The sequence below is a fragment of the Penicillium bovifimosum genome, assembly GCF_028826915.1.
Source record: "Penicillium bovifimosum strain IBT 22155 chromosome Unknown utg000003l_segment0_segment0, whole genome shotgun sequence".
NCBI lineage: Eukaryota > Fungi > Ascomycota > Eurotiomycetes > Eurotiales > Aspergillaceae > Penicillium > Penicillium bovifimosum.
In genome coordinates, this window is record NW_026622712.1 from 937233 (window position 1) to 952617 (window position 15385).

At 52.3% G+C, this 15385-nt stretch overlaps 7 protein-coding genes across 7 annotated transcripts; 4 read left to right on the forward strand and 3 right to left on the reverse strand.

The window, feature by feature from the left end:
• Positions 1-262: 262 nt before the first annotated feature.
• Positions 263-2261, forward strand: N7515_003406 (epsin; the record flags this gene model as incomplete). Its single annotated transcript, XM_056664150.1, has 4 exons — positions 263-335; positions 504-573; positions 635-855; positions 916-2261. 4 exons carry the CDS (start codon positions 263-265, stop codon positions 2259-2261), a joined length of 1710 nt encoding a protein of 569 aa, XP_056523207.1.
• A 679-nt stretch (positions 2262-2940) lies between these two features.
• Positions 2941-4395, reverse strand: N7515_003407 (Nif3-like dinuclear metal center hexameric protein; the record flags this gene model as incomplete). Its single annotated transcript, XM_056664151.1, has 5 exons — positions 2941-3827; positions 3888-4013; positions 4074-4117; positions 4192-4342; positions 4389-4395. The coding sequence occupies 5 exons, from the start codon at positions 4393-4395 to the stop codon at positions 2941-2943; spliced, it is 1215 nt and encodes a 404-aa protein (XP_056523208.1).
• A 134-nt stretch (positions 4396-4529) lies between these two features.
• N7515_003408 (BolA family protein) lies at positions 4530-5021 on the forward strand (the record flags this gene model as incomplete). Its single annotated transcript, XM_056664152.1, has 2 exons — positions 4530-4752; positions 4849-5021. 2 exons carry the CDS (start codon positions 4530-4532, stop codon positions 5019-5021), a joined length of 396 nt encoding a protein of 131 aa, XP_056523209.1.
• A 337-nt stretch (positions 5022-5358) lies between these two features.
• Positions 5359-6153, reverse strand: N7515_003409 (peroxiredoxin family protein; the record flags this gene model as incomplete). Its single annotated transcript, XM_056664153.1, has 5 exons — positions 5359-5387; positions 5443-5608; positions 5668-5713; positions 5778-5877; positions 5949-6153. 5 exons carry the CDS (start codon positions 6151-6153, stop codon positions 5359-5361), a joined length of 546 nt encoding a protein of 181 aa, XP_056523210.1.
• Positions 6154-7747: 1594 nt separating this feature from the next.
• On the forward strand, positions 7748-10025 carry skn7 (uncharacterized protein; the record flags this gene model as incomplete). Its single annotated transcript, XM_056664154.1, has 7 exons — positions 7748-7804; positions 7864-7880; positions 7979-8051; positions 8110-8253; positions 8313-9206; positions 9260-9449; positions 9499-10025. The coding sequence occupies 7 exons, from the start codon at positions 7748-7750 to the stop codon at positions 10023-10025; spliced, it is 1902 nt and encodes a 633-aa protein (XP_056523211.1).
• A 1843-nt stretch (positions 10026-11868) lies between these two features.
• On the reverse strand, positions 11869-13204 carry N7515_003411 (uncharacterized protein; the record flags this gene model as incomplete). The annotated part of the gene is made up of 4 exons (XM_056664155.1): positions 11869-12299; positions 12358-12973; positions 13025-13073; positions 13131-13204. 4 exons carry the CDS (start codon positions 13202-13204, stop codon positions 11869-11871), a joined length of 1170 nt encoding a protein of 389 aa, XP_056523212.1.
• A 245-nt stretch (positions 13205-13449) lies between these two features.
• On the forward strand, positions 13450-15385 carry N7515_003412 (phosphoribosylaminoimidazole carboxylase ADE2; the record flags this gene model as incomplete). Its single annotated transcript, XM_056664156.1, has 4 exons — positions 13450-13915; positions 13966-14063; positions 14128-15085; positions 15189-15385. The coding sequence occupies 4 exons, from the start codon at positions 13450-13452 to the stop codon at positions 15383-15385; spliced, it is 1719 nt and encodes a 572-aa protein (XP_056523213.1).

Below are 15385 nucleotides of genomic sequence, written 5' to 3' on the forward strand. Positions count from 1 at the left end.
CCAACAGTTATCAAGCAACTTCAAACTCAATTCCCCGCCTCCTCACACCTGTTTGTGGACCCGTTCTATTCGAATCGGGAGGTGTACACGTAACGCGCTTAACAACCTTCCCATCTTGGGCCGCGATACGGAGAACGAGGGCTGTGTGCTTGGCAGTCTGATACTGATACTTTGCGATAACCCTTCGCATCCATAAGTCGCTGCTCGCCCGCGATAACGATTTATTCCTCCACAATACCGTGACCGTCGCATCACCGACAACATGTCTAAAGTCGTACGGAGCGTCAAAAACGTCACAAAGGGATATTCCTCGGTGCAAGTCAAGGTTCGAAATGGTATGAGCAGATTCTACTTCATTTCCCCTGCTATTACCAAGTTCGAGGCGCATTGGCAGAGCGGCTTCCGCCCGTGCCTTGCTTCCCCTGTCTTTCGGAGGACCCTTTCTGCATTGCGCTCATGCACTCTACATGGATAATGATGCAGTTGCTAACTGACCTTTCTAGCCACAAGCAATGACCCATGGGGCCCTACGGGCACTGATATGTCCGAGATTGCCGCCATGACATTCGGGAGGTGGGTTGCGGACTCTGATCAAATTGTGTGAACATCGCCTCTGACAATACTTGCACGATAGTCCGAACGAGTTCTACGAGATCATGGACATGCTTGACAAGCGACTCAACGATAAGGGCAAGAACTGGCGCCACGTGCTCAAGTCACTAAAGGTCCTGGATTACTGTCTGCATGAAGGCTCGGAGTTGGTGGTAACGTGGGCCCGCAAAAATGTCTACATTATCAAGACCCTACGGGAGTTTACATACGTTGACGAGGAAGGAAGGGATGTTGGCCAGAATGGTAAGTCATCTGTTGCAGACCGGAACAGTCGCAATTATTGACCAAGTTGGTGTCTTCTAGTCCGCGTGGCAGCAAAGGAATTGACCGCACTCGTACTGGATGAAGATCGCCTGCGCAGCGAACGGTCCGATCGCAAACTTTGGAAGACTCGTGTTAGCGGGCTCGATGAAGGCTATGGAAACTCCGGTGCGGAACCGCCGCGCAAAGACCGACGCCGACGTAATGGAGATGACGAGTCCGACACCGAATACCGCTTAGCTATTGAAGCCAGCAAGGCCGAAGCCGAGGAAGAGCGCCGGCGACGAGCCAAGGAGTCAATGGCAAACGAGGATGATGAGGATCTTGCCAAGGCCATTAAACTGAGCAGAGAGGAGGAGGAACTCCGGAGGCGCGAATTAGAGGAGAGCAACGCCCAATCGCTCTTCGACGACACCCCAGCTCAAGTTCAGCCAACTGGATACAACCAGGGCTACCAACAGCAAGGTGCTGTGGATTGGTTCGGAAACCCGATTAATGCGCAGCAGCCCATGACGACTGGCTATCTGAACAGCCAGTACGCTCAGCCAACAGGATTCCAGAATCAGCCCACCGGCGTGAACAATCCCTACGCCAACGGTTATCCGGCACAGCCTTCGGCATTCGATCAGAACCCCTATGGTCAGCAACAGAACAACTATTTGCAACCCCAGGCCACTCTCCAGCCCCAACAGACCGCGTTCAACCCCAACAACCCTTACGGAGGGGATATCTTTTCGCAGCAGCAACAACAACAGCCCCAGGAAAACTATCAGACAGCAGGAAGCAACAACCCCTGGGCTGGAAACCAGCAGCAGCAGAATCTGCAGCCGGCGGATGCCCTCAAGCCCATGCCGACAGGATCCAACAACCCCTTCGCCCAGCGCCAACAAACACAGTTCAACAACCCTGCACCAACCGGCCCACCCACACTCAATGCTTTGTCAGAGGACCGTGCCACGAACCAGTTCGCCCAGAACAACTCGCAGTACGGCCAAAACTCACTGTTCAGCCAGCCCACTCAGCCCAACCCCATTGCCAACTTCCAAGCCCCGCAACCACCAAAGAGCACTACACCGCAGGACCCTCATCATGCCCGTCTGAACGCCCTTCTGTCAACCGGCGAAGGCCTGGATACATTCGGCAATGTCGGAGATCTCCGAATCCCCGCGCAGCACACAACGCCTGGCACATTCGTCAACTCTGCCGGTCAGGGTTTGGACCGCCTACACGCTACGCCTACCGGAAACCCATTCCTCGGTCAGCAATTCACAGGCATGCCGCAACAGACCGGCTATATGCAGCAGCAACAGCAGCAACAGCCTGCTAACAACAATCCTTGGGGAGGTCAACAGCAGCAACAGCGCGGGGGTAGCTTGATCGATCTGTAATCACTTTTGCAGGACTTATTCCCTTTCCGATTCGTTCCTGACTTCGCTGCCACTTACGCGGATACCATCTCTCTCTATTTTTCTTTTCCCTTTCAGTCTCATGTTCAGTCATTCGGGGCTCGGTCGTCTGGTTCTTTTACCCGGTCTCACTGTTCTTCACTATTCGCTTCTCCCACCTATCGTTACTCGATACTCACCACAGTCTTCTGACATTGATAATCGTGGGTTGTTGATTGCGGCCAATCACTAGCTTTTGTCTTTCTGCGTCGCCTTGACAATCTACATCGATGTTTGAAGTGCTCTTCGCCCTGTCTTGTTCTCTCCTAACTCAAGACGCTTTCTTTTGTTTTGCCATCGTCTGCCATTAGGATATCCTTCTCATTTGAAACACGTTTGACTCTCATACTGCATAGTTCTAGTTCATATGGGTCGCAAGTCTAGTCAACTGATTGATTTCCCATCAAGTTACATGTACTATTCCGTTGTATTCAAAAGGCAAATGCCTCTTCGTTTTGCGCAAACTGGAGGTTAGGTAGGACCGAAAATTATAACTTAATAGTCCAACCCTGACCGGGGTTTCCAAAAGCACGCCTTTTGCTCGTTGAGACTACCCGAGCAAGTGCTTCTTTTTCCCCCGGAAGAAGAACTAGTTCCATCTGAAACGCACCTCAGACAAAATCTAATTCCCTCGCCAAATCATAATCCCATAAGGATCCCGATCAGCATCACTAACAGAAACGTCCACCTCGCCCAGCTCCTTAAGGTCCTTCAGATCCAACACACCAGCCGAAGGCTTCCCATCAGACATATCCAGCTCGCCAATAGCCTCCTCTGACTCCTTCAGAGCCCTCTCCCAGTCCTCCCTAATATGAGCCAACAACAACGGCTGCATAACAGCCCGCAAGTACCCACGCTCGGAATTCGTATGCGACAGCGAAATAACAACAGACCCCTGCTCAGTAGCAGCGAGCGCCTCATGGTGACTCATCTCACCCGTAAGCAAGAGATCAGGCAGCTCACCTTTCATCAGCACGCTCGACCCAGAACCAGGACACATTCCCACCGTGAGAATGGAGATGTCGTCCACAGACTTCCCCTGTGGAATGGCGATGGGAATACCGCCAGGCAATCCGATTCCGGCGGCGATGTTGTCGATGAGGGATGTGAGCGGCTGACGCTCGGAGAAGGAGATTAGTCTTCCTGCACCGGCGGACTCGAAGCCTTCGGGGATCGAGGGGGACGGGTGGATTGTGCTTCTTGTGTGCTGGGGGGTTTCGCGTTGGGTTGAGTTTACGGGAGCGAGCGACAGTGTGGCCGAGTCTGGGTATGTGGGTGCGGAGTACATGGTTGAGGTGCAGGATGGGATTGGTGGGGTTGAGGTTGGTTTGGTCGAGGTGAAGACGCCCGTTACGACGTCGCAGAGCCAGTCGGCCATGCCGTTGGGGACGGTGTCGACTGCTGTGTGGGGGGAGTAGACGCTGATGCCATGTTGGGCTAGTCGGAGGAGGGAGCGTTGTTGGGTGTCAGCTAGGGTGAGGGATTTGAGGCCGCGGAAGATGATGGGGTCTGTTTTTGTGTATTAGATGGGAGCCTTTGCTGGTCATGGAAGGGTTGGGTGGGATGTACGGTATGCGACGATGATTGAGTTGCGGTTTGCAATGGCTTCGTTGGCGACCGCTGTGGTGAGGTCAATGGCTAGGAGAACTGAGTTCTTGTTTGGCCGAGACTTGTCGTAGGGAGCTTCGAGGAGCACTATCGTGTGTTAGTGCCACAGTGAATTTGAGAACAATTCCGATGAAGATCCAAGCTTACATCCGGTGTTATCGAAGCTTTTGTCAGCCAATGCCTCTGGATATCTGCATATAAGATGTCAACCAAAGCTCCATCGAATGCGGGGAGCTTGCAACGAAGCAGTGAGGGGAGAAATTACAGCTTCCTCATCGAGCTAACGACGACATTGGTGAATGGCGAGCATTCCGACAGTTTCAGCGACTCTATTGAAGACATGACAGAGTATCGACGGATAGCAGTACGAAGAAAATTCATAGATAACCTTGCAAGTCCAAAGCGCAAGATCCAAACTTCAACGGAGCGATACGGGGAAGCGAGCGATACCGCGCCACACACGTGCCATTACCAGCCACAGGAGCCGCTCGAATTTGTAATGAGGCCGACAACCTCTCCCATACTTGGCGATAAACCCCGGGCACCTTTATCTCGTTTCTTTTGCTTTTCCTTCCTTCCTTTCTCTGCCTCCCACCATACTTGATGTTCTCCCGCGCCTCTCCGTTGACCGCACTGAGCAGAAGCTGTCGCTATCTCCTCCGCCCGAACAATCAGATCCAGCGGGCTCCGTTTTCGCTTTCCGCGCGCTCGTACGCTGCCATCAACGCCGCTATGGCTGACACATCTGGTATCACTGCGGAGTCGCTGAAGAATAAGTTGACTGAGACGCTGCAGGCGCAGCATGTGGAGGTCGAGGATTTATCAGGTATGGGAAATCCAGAATGGGCGCTATGACGTCGAAAGCAATTCATATCTTCTGCTTATTGTTCTGTGTCTGACGTTGGTTTTTGTTTTGGATTAGGCGGTTGTGGACAGGCTTTCCAGGCTGTGATTGTTTCCCCTCAGTTTGAGAGCAAGAATATGCTTGCGCGTCATCGGCTCGTCAACTCTGCGCTTAAGACTGAGATCGCTGCTATCCATGCTTGGACTCCCAAGTGCTATACCCCCGAGCAGTGGCAGGCTTTGCAGCAGTAAATTGGTCCCGATGAGTGGTGGATTCCTACGGTTTCTTGCCAGAAATATACTTGGAAGAAACGTGGAGTAATCAAGATTGGAAATTTAGACTTGGGTTGGGGATGAAGAGGTAGCCATCGGTTTACATGTTCGACCCATTGTGAACCTTGGAATGTGACTTTTCAACTCTGACATTTTATCAGGCGTTGAAAGGGTTGGCGAGGATGACCTATTTGTATATTAGAGACCTGCACTACGAAGCACCGTGTAGCAGGAATCAGAAGTGAATTTGGGCCTTGGGGCCATGATGCATTATTCTATGTGCGAAACGTACTAAGAACTCTATATAGAGAAGTCTTTAGCCGAGCACCTTCTCAGCGGCGGAGACTGTCAAGTGACATTAGCATATACGAGATCGTGCTCAATAGGAAGGAAGTCTTACCGTTGAGACCAGTGTTGTCAGGCTCGATGAAAGCCTCCTTGACCTTTCCATCCTCGACGAGCAGAACGTAGCGCTTGCTGCGGTCATTACCGAAGATAGCGCTGCTATCAAAGCTGAGGTCGAGCGCCTGGGTGAACTTGCCGGAGGGATCACCGAGGAAGCGAATCTACCAACCCATTAAATTAGCTCATCTGTCATTCAACCCAAGAAACAGACGATACTCACGCCGCTCTTGCCAGAGGGATCGAGGGAATCAGCCCACGCCTTAGTCCTGTATGATAGCTCCGTCAGTAGAATGATCCGGCTAGCTTGCGGGTAACGGGTATGTAGCTTACACGAAGGGGTCATTGACGGAGATGACGAAAGCTTGACCGGCCTCCTTGAGCTTGGGGTGGTTAATGAAGCCGGGGACATGGGTGGATGAGCATGCAGGGCCTGGGAGAATGTCAGTCCCGAAACCGGAGCGGGTTTGCTTTGTTTTGTTTTCTTGGGGACGGTTCACGTACTGAAGGCAGCGGGGGTGCCGATGATGACGGCCTTGTTCTTGATCTCCTTGGCGAGGTTGACCTTGTTGCCGGGGGAGTTCTCGACCAAGCAGTCGAGATCGGGGATGGCGTCGCCCTTTTGCACGAAGGCGGGCGCGGTGGTGTGGAAGAGGGAAGCTTGGGCGCGGACGCGGGGGAGGTTGGTTGCGAGACGGCGGGCGAACATTGTGAATGGATGTGGTTTAGGGATTGGGATATTTAGGTACAATTAGAGAGGTAAGAGGTTGATGGGATTGGATGTTTAGGTGAGTAGAATCGGAGTGGAAGTAAGTACCAAGGACGGGCCGCGGTAGATCGAAAGTCCGTATTTCGTCATGGCCGTTTCGAACTCTGTTTCCACGCAGTTTACTTCGACCTTGGATTATTTCGACGTTGTCGTTTATGTTTTATTCTGCATTGTCATGCAATTTCCAATCGAGATGAATACTCGATCTGGAGATTCTTACAAGGTGAGACTTTACCGCAGGTACCGCGATGAAAATTTAGGGACAGGGCTGAGCGTCCATCTTCGAATCGGATGATATGCAGACGCAATAGATCCCTGTCCGGTCACACAATGGATTGTGGAATTCCTGCTCGAGGATGCAATCGTCTTCTAGTTCAACGTGAGTTTCGGTGCCGACACGAAGTGTTGCCGAACTACGGGTTTGACTGGCGGGATGCAGCTGGTAAACGCTTGAGTCTTGACAATGTGCCACCGAGGAACCTGGACTTGAGTGGGTACTTTGTTGGCATTGGGTCTGGCTTCTAGACCTTGTGTGAGGGACCTACATCTGTAGGCACCACGTTGCATATGGGTATGAAGCTATTGGCCGTTTTCAGGTATAGAAGTAGCATTCGTATGAGTGCACTGGGAGGTACAAGTCGGATCTTTTTGTTTGTACTTCGTAGGGCCGTAGGGCTAGGGTATATTGACGCCACACATTTTTATACCAACATTGATCGTGTTGATATCGGCTCTTCCAAGGTTCTACCTACATGAGTGGGGCTCTAAAACGGTCAAACCCGTTCAATCACCTCAAACCACGATCCCTCGATCACCCAGTAGATTCGAGACCATATCAAGTCTTTATGGAGTAACTTGCTTCCGTTACACAGAAAGACTTGAAGTCGGATATCTCTTTCTTAACCTGATGTAGTAGGTAAAAATCTCTTTCATTTAGATCCACTGGGTCTGCGCTGATCGAATGTCTCACCTTCATGAGTTCATTGGGGGTAATGCATTGCCCCCCCCTCCTCGTGCGCATTGATCGTCTCGACAATGCTGGGCAAATGAGAACCTATTGCGTACTCACTCCTGATCTTTTTCTGGTACTTCCATAGACCATGTGTATACGATACTGAGCCAGGAATTCTCCCCCTCGATGTCCTTGGATCCTGGATTCTAGTTGAAGCTTAGCCTCCTTGCATTGGAATGTCATTGGAATCGAGAGCGAGAGAATATAATAATGTGTATACTGTGCATACTGTGTAGGATCCCTTAATATCTTATCGTCTCTTGTCTTGGTATAAAATCCAAGCGGAGTACTAAGCAAGACCTCCACAGTAACTTTGGTACTTGGCTCTACCGCTCATTTCCCCTCCGTTATTATTTCCCAATTTTTTCCCTTCTCCCATCCTCCGAAAAGAACCGGCCTGTTTCTTCCTGGCCTCATTTCTTCTTTCTGAAAGATATTCGGGTTCCCTTATATTTTTCAAGTCGATCGTTGGGACGAGTCCAGACCTGCTTGTTCGACCGGTCGCGACCCGTCTAGCCCAGCATGGACGGTGGCCAGACCTCTTCCAATTCCGCCCCCGCTGGGAACTCTAGCGACTTTGTTAGTGATGTGATTCTATACCCTGCTCTGATCAATATACTAATGAAAACATGAAATAGGTACGCAAATTGTACAAGTGAGTCCTGCTCTCTGATCGTCAATCATATCCTGCCTTTCTCTACCCCTGGTACCTCACCGGCCCCATTTCGAAGATCTGACCGATGTATCCTATAGAATGCTGGAGGACCCAACCTACGCGTCTATTGTACGCTGGGGAGATGAAGGTGATTCATTTGTGGTGCTGGAGGTAATGCGCCCGTTTCTTTGAACCGCTCGTGTTGGAGCTAACTTGAATCCCCCGACAGTGCGAGAAATTTACCAAGACCATCCTACCAAAACACTTCAAACACAGCAACTTCGCCAGTTTCGTTCGCCAGTTAAACAAATATGACTTCCACAAGGTCCGCCAGAACAATGAAGAAAATGGCCAGTCGCCATACGGACAGAATGTAGGCCCCCTCCCAATCTGCAGGTCGGTCGCGCCGAGGTCTCACGCAGAATCCAACAGGCATGGGAATTCAAACACCCCGAGTTTCGCGCAAATAGTAAAGATTCCCTCGACAATATTCGGCGCAAGGCCCCCGCGCCACGAAAACAAACCCAACCCAGCGATGATTCCGTACCCACCCAACAGATTGATCTACTGAACCAGCAGATTGTCGCCCAACAGCAGCAGATCCAACATTTATCAGATCGCTATGCCCAGCTCACCGTCGATCATTCGCTCATGCTCCAGGAAGTGATGCGCGTGCAGAAGACAGTTTTGAATCACGAGAATGTCATGAACCAAGTGATGACCTATTTGCTCTCGGTGGATGCGCGCCAACGACGGGATAACAAGGGCGTCTCCTTCCAAGGCGGAACTACCATGAGTCCTTCTCAGGCGGGCACAGTGGACGACGAACCCTCATCGCCTCTCCAGCAAGCCTCGAAGCTCCTGAACGACATGAACGCTGAACTCCAATTCAATATGAACGGCAATATGAACGGCGTCGACTCGATGAACGATCCCCAAAAGGCCGTCGTTTCGACCCCTACAATTGATCCGAATGCGCGAAACGGTGCGATCCGTCCCCCGACTGCCGCACCTCAGAACCCCGCAATTGTTTACCCTAAGATGGCCGGCGACCTGGAACAAGTAGTGTATCCTGTGGGCGCCACGAATGGCATCGATCCCATGTACAGCGAGCATATCAACAATGTTCCGTACCCGATGCCTGCCAAGCAAGAAATGGATCCCGCAGATGCTCGTCGGCAATTCCCCGACAACCGAAAGAAAAGCACGAACGTGGACCCCGGTTGGGTGCGCAGCCCGCAGATCCTCTTGGTTGAGGACGATGCTACATGTCGGCAAATTGGTGGGAAATTCCTGTACTCTTTCTCATGTGTTATTGATACTGCGGTAAGTACTCGGTGTTGTATTGACCAGCACAGCCTTGCTAATTTCTCCGTTAGTTCGATGGCTTGGAGGCTGTGAACAAGATTCAGGGTGGCTCAAAATACGACCTCATTCTGATGGATATCATCATGCCCAATTTGGACGGTGTATCGGCATGCCATCTCATCCGCCAGTTCGACCGCACTCCTATCATCGCCATGACCTCGAACATCCGAAGTGACGATATCCAGCTTTACTTCCAACACGGTAAGAAAGACACCCTGATGCCAGAAGGTCTTCCACTAACTCGTCCCAGGAATGGATGACGTGCTTCCGAAACCATTCACTCGCAAGAGTCTTCTTGAGATGCTTGAGAGACATCTGGACCATCTCAAGCTCTCCCCACAAAATCCCGGAATGGAACCAGTACAACCTTCCGCAGCCGCCGTGACCATGGCAGCTGCAGCTCAAAATTCGGCCGCTCAGTCTATCAAAGAAGATAGCTCCCCAGGCCAGTCCCCCGCTGGCTCCATGACCAACTGGCAATCCCCCGGCCAATTCCAGAACATGCAGGCCGTGCCATCAAACATGCCCCCAGTCCAAGGACCATACGTCACCGCTCAACCGGCTGCCTACACTGTTGATCAGAATGGCGTCCAGTACCCAGCACCACCGCCCCCAGTCGGAGTCCCCTCGGCAGGGGCTCCCGTCCGCCCTCCGCATCGCCGTCAGATGTCCGACATGTCCAGCGCCACCGATAACCCCAACATGCCGAAACGGCAGCGCATGTACTCTCAACCTCAACAACCAATGCTTGCTGTGCAAGCTGGTCGACCTGGTTAACCCATATCCGGTCCTTCATTTCGCTTTCATTTTCACACTCATACAACTCCTTTCCGCCTGTCTATTGACTCACGATTCCCACTTGTCTATAATGAGGTTCCAAGTTCTCAAATCGTACATTTTTGCTTTTCCTCTTTCGCGGGCTTGAATCGCGGTTGATTTTCCCGCCTCTTACAGGTTCTGGCGTTGGCGGTGCGGTTTGTTCTATTGACTTACCTGGAGGGGGCGATTTTTGGTGCGACTTATACGTTGTATCTCAGACACCGCTGAAGGGACTTTTACTTTCCTCAGGTAAATATTGAAACATACTTTTCATACCTACATTCTATGTGCCGATGTACAGGGCAAGGGCTGCTAGCTGGTCCACCCGCCATTCCGCATCCGTCTTGTAGGGCTTCTTGTCCGTATCAATAGCACCTGTGCTCCATAATTGATACAAAGTACGTGTAGGTAACATAGGACTCAATCGGATTTACACATAGTATCAAACTATTGTATTGCGCACATAAGATTATGTGCGGAGTAGACCCCTCCGTGCCCACAAAAAAGCAGGCAATATCAGATCCAAGATTGACCCGCCTCCCGAACTCATTCTACACGGGATAGCCCGAGACGAACTGCAGGGGTCGAGAATAAGCCAGTTCTAGACCGGATCCCAGATTTGAGGTTAATTATAGACCCTTGAAAGGAGGCCCAAAAGGGCCCAGACCTTGCGGGGGGAATTCTGGGCCCTTGGCCCTTGGTTGTTTGAGTTGGCCCAGCTGGGGCTTGTGGCTCATGCAGGCTTACGCCACGTCCTAGTGCTTGTTTTTTTGTTTACTTTGTTTGCATCGTCTGCTTCATCGGAGGTGAGAAGCTATGGTCTATGCTCCAGGGCTGAGGGCTCTCATCCCACGATCAACGCCCCCCACATAGCCGACACGGCGACAATCTCTGCGAGAAGCCGAGAGTCCAGAGTCGAGACCACAGGAATCTCTTGGGCCATTGAAAGGCTCATTCATGTTAACCAGGATCAACACGATTCGCCCACAGGATCTGGCCATGTTCTTTTTTGATTTTAGATTTATCCAAAGTACCTTGATCACTGACCAGTCCTGCAGTGATAGCTTGACAGTCCAACAAGTACTCTGTCGATGCTTCTCGAGAGAAACCTGGTCTCCCTGGAAATCTGTTAGACCAGACCATCCGCACTAGTACTTTTCTCTCCACGCATGATGCATCTGGGGAGCCGTTTTCGAAGGCGTAGAAGCATTTCATCGCCTAGACTGCACTCTGATTGCCCCTGGGACTCCTCCCACCTCCGGGAACGCAAGCTGATCTCTTCATCCGCCCATACTTCTCTGCGAGTGGGTGGGATCGTAGCATATTCGCAACCAGACTGGCTTCCAGATACTACAGAAGCCGAGGCTCATGTTGCGCTCTGTGGGGCTCTGGTTATTTGCCGAGAATTCGCTTCTCTTCATCTTCGCTTGCAGCGGGCGTGCCTACGTCTTTGTGGCAAGGTTCGTTTTGTAGTAAGGTTAGCAAGAGGGAGAAAGTTTCACGTGAGACTCCCTTCCATTATGGAAGAGCGGTGTTACCCAACGTTCAATTAGAGTTAAGCGCTGTAGGTCACTCCCATGTAATACTACAGAAACAAACAGTCTGATACTCATACTCGAACCATACTATAGGAGTAAGGACTCCATCCCAAGACTACAGAGAAGAGAAACATTGCAAAATCTCTCGATGAGAGAGTCGATCGATGTAGGTAGGTCGTGACTCATGATGCTAGAAACCAGGATAAGACAAACTGAGAAGAAAATAAGAAGAAACCAAAGCCAAATCGAAGACCATGACCCGCTTATGCATTTCCGGCATCCGACGCTTGGGATAAATCAGCAGTCGATTCAGACTCTGCATTGCCCGCTCCGGTCTCCGTAGAAGCCCCCTCATTCTTAGCTTCCTCGCCTTCATTCGGTTTGTTCTCGGACACGATATCACCATCTTTGCCGGGGGTTGACTCCTCCTTCGTTTCCTCTTGCTCTGTTGCCGCAGTGGCGGCGACTGCAGCCGGGACGTCATTGGCACCATCTGCGCCAAGATCCATCTCTACGCCCTTTCCGTCTTGCAGACCCATGTCTTCCACCCCGAGGCGGATTGGACCACGCGCGTGAGGGACCTCGTCAGATGGCTCTGGTGAGGCTGTAGACATGCCTTCTTCAGTCTCGGGTAGTGGCTGGATCGCTAGGCCTGATTGCTCTTGGGGTTGTATGGGTAGAGTTTCGCCCGGGCCTAGATGTTCATGTCAGTGGAAAGTGCAATGCTGGTTATGTGATCGGAATAAAAGAACCTTCGGCTAGAACGTCAGAATCTCCGTTCGCATCATCGCCGTCGAATGGGACATTGATTAGCCACGGGATAGGAGTAAGTAGTGCACCACCCAAAGACTCATCACTCCCGAAACAGTGGGCATAGTCCGGAGTCACATAAGCCCCACCGTTGCCAGGATGCAGGCCGTTAGATAGGGGGTCTGAAGCAGGCGTTTTGAACGGGAAGATATCCGCAGAGCTTGTTACAGAGACAACGCGATCGACAGCTCGTAGATACGCGGGTAATGTCCTGTAATGCTTGGTGGGGTAGAGAATCAGCTCTGCGAGTCTCTGGATAGTATGTGGGGGTTTCTCCTTGAAAAAGGAATTAATCGAAGAACGAATGGCGCTCAAAAGGAATGCGAGCGCCGGTGGAAGCTGGCTATCTGCACTCGCGCCAGATGACTGGGGCTGGGAGTCTGGCACTCGTTCGCTCGACAGGGAAGAGCTGGGTATCGGTGGAGGCATAAGGTCGGACGAGGAGTTATTGCTGCTCCCGGATGGAGCGGTGTTTGTCTGGGGAGGATGACTGGGAAACGGTTGCTGGCCGATATGCTCGGGGCGCACTTGAGGCATTGGGAACACATTGTAGACGATCTGGAGCTACAGGTCAGAAAGGTTGATCAGGGGGAGCGATGTATAGCGCACGTATTCTAGTCGCTCAATCAGTGGCGCAGCCATGCCATTCCATCTCTCCCTGTATCAGCGCGTTAGCCTCACAAGCGATCATGTATCTTGGCACAGCGTCACGTACGGATCTATTGGGCCGCCATTGGCGGCTATTTGGAGAGCTTCCTCGTCTATAATCTTAGTATTAGCGATGTCCATCGTAGCTCAGACTGCGACTGCAACTGTGGTGATCAACCTACCCAGAGCCATTGTCCAAGTCAAATGTGCATGGAGAAGCAGAGGAATGGAGCTGCGACAAGAGCGCGTATGTCGCTATCGGTGATTGGCCCGAGCTTATCGATAGCAGCACGTGACTCTCCGCGAATTTTCGGGAGTTGGAGGGGCAGAGCGGCGATCCCTCGATTTCAACATATTTCGATCAATTGACTCATTCGCTCGATATCATGTGGAACTCGCCCAAGGTCGGAATTCTCGGCGGTGGCCAGCTTGGCCGCATGCTCGTTGAGTCCGCCAACCGATTGAACATTCAGTGCAACGTCCTGGACGCCGATAACTCTCCGGCCAAGCAAATCAGTGCGCACGACGGCCATGTCACCGGCTCTTTCAAGGAGCCCGATGCTGTCCGCAAGCTAGCAGAGACTTGTGATGTTATTACCGCCGAGATTGAGCACGTCGACACCTACGCTCTGGAGGAAGTTGCGTCGAAAGTACGAGTGGAGCCCAGCTGGCAGGCCATTCGAACAATTCAGAACAAGTTCAACCAGAAGGAACATCTCCGCAAATATGGAATTCCCATGGCCGACCACCGGGAATTGGTCAACAATACCCCGGAGGAACTAGCACAGGTTGGAGAACAATTGGGCTACCCCATGATGTTGAAGTCGAAGACCATGGCATACGACGGACGTGGTGAGTCACTCGATCTCCGAACGGTATACAATTTGTTAACAAGCGCCAAGGAAACTTCCGTGTGAACTCCAAAGAGGATATCCCCGAAGCCCTCGAGGCTCTTAAGGACCGCCCTCTCTATGCCGAGAAATGGGCCTACTTCAAGATGGTGAGTGGCTGAAGCCCGCCATCGAAAACCCACACCTCGCAGCTCCCTCTAATATACATCCCAGGAACTCGCCGTCATGGTCATCAAAACCAAGGACGGGGTCCTCTCCTACCCCACCGTCGAGACAGTCCAAGAGGACTCAATATGCAAGCTGGTGTACGCGCCAGCCCGCAACGTCCCCGAGGCCATCAACCAGCAAGCCCAAGCACTAGCCCGCAAAGCCGTCTCCGCCTTCGAAGGCAAAGGCGCCTTCGGCGTCGAGATGTTCCTACTCGAAGACAACAGCCTAATGCTCTGCGAGCTAGCCAGCCGAATCCACAACTCAGGCCACTGGACAATCGAAGGCTGCGCCCTGTCCCAATTCGACAGCCACATCCGCGCCATCCTCGACCTGCCCATCCCACCCAAGAGCCTCGAACTCCTCCAACCCTCCATCATGCTCAACATCATCGGCGGCGCAACACCAGACTCCCACCTCAAGGCCACAGAAGCCGCCCTCAACATCCCCAACGCCAGCATCCACCTCTACAGCAAGGGCGACGCAAAGCCCGGCCGCAAAATGGGCCACGTTACCGTCGCAGCCGCGACTATGCACGAAGCCGAAACCATGATCCAGCCGCTCATCGATGTCGTCGACAAGATGCGCGCTGAGCGCTCAGATATCAAGACCAAGCCTGCCAAATCTGGCCCATCTAAGCAAGCCCCCTCCGTCGCTGTCATCATGGGCTCCGATTCCGACCTGAAGACCCTCGTCCCGGGTCTTAAGCTCCTGCGTGATTACTTCGGTATCGAGCCCGAGGTCGAGATTACCTCTGCCCACCGCACGCCCGATTATATGGCCGAGTATGCAGGAAAGGCGGCCTCGCGCGGTATCAAGGTGATCATCGCTGCTGCCGGCGGTGCCGCCCACCTGCCCGGTATGGCGGCCGCTCACACTGCCCTCCCCGTTATCGGTGTACCCGTTAAGGGTAGCTCCCTCGACGGCGTTGATAGTTTGTACAGCATTGTTCAAATGCCGCGTGGTACGTTTGATTCTACCAACCCAACCCCCATCTCTTGTCTTTTCTACAGCCCCCGTCTAATCATTATCTGTTTGTCCGAAATAATATCTAACAATCTACCCAGGTGTCCCCGTCGCCACCGTTGGCATCAACAACAGCATCAATGCTGCCCTCCTCGCTGCGCGTGTGCTGGGATCCTTCGACCCCGCCATCCAGCGCAAGGTCGAGACGTATGCTGAAGCTGCCCGTGCCGAGAACATGGAGTTGAAGGGAACTAAGCTACGCGAATTGGGTTGGCAGAAGTACTTTGATCAGATGTGA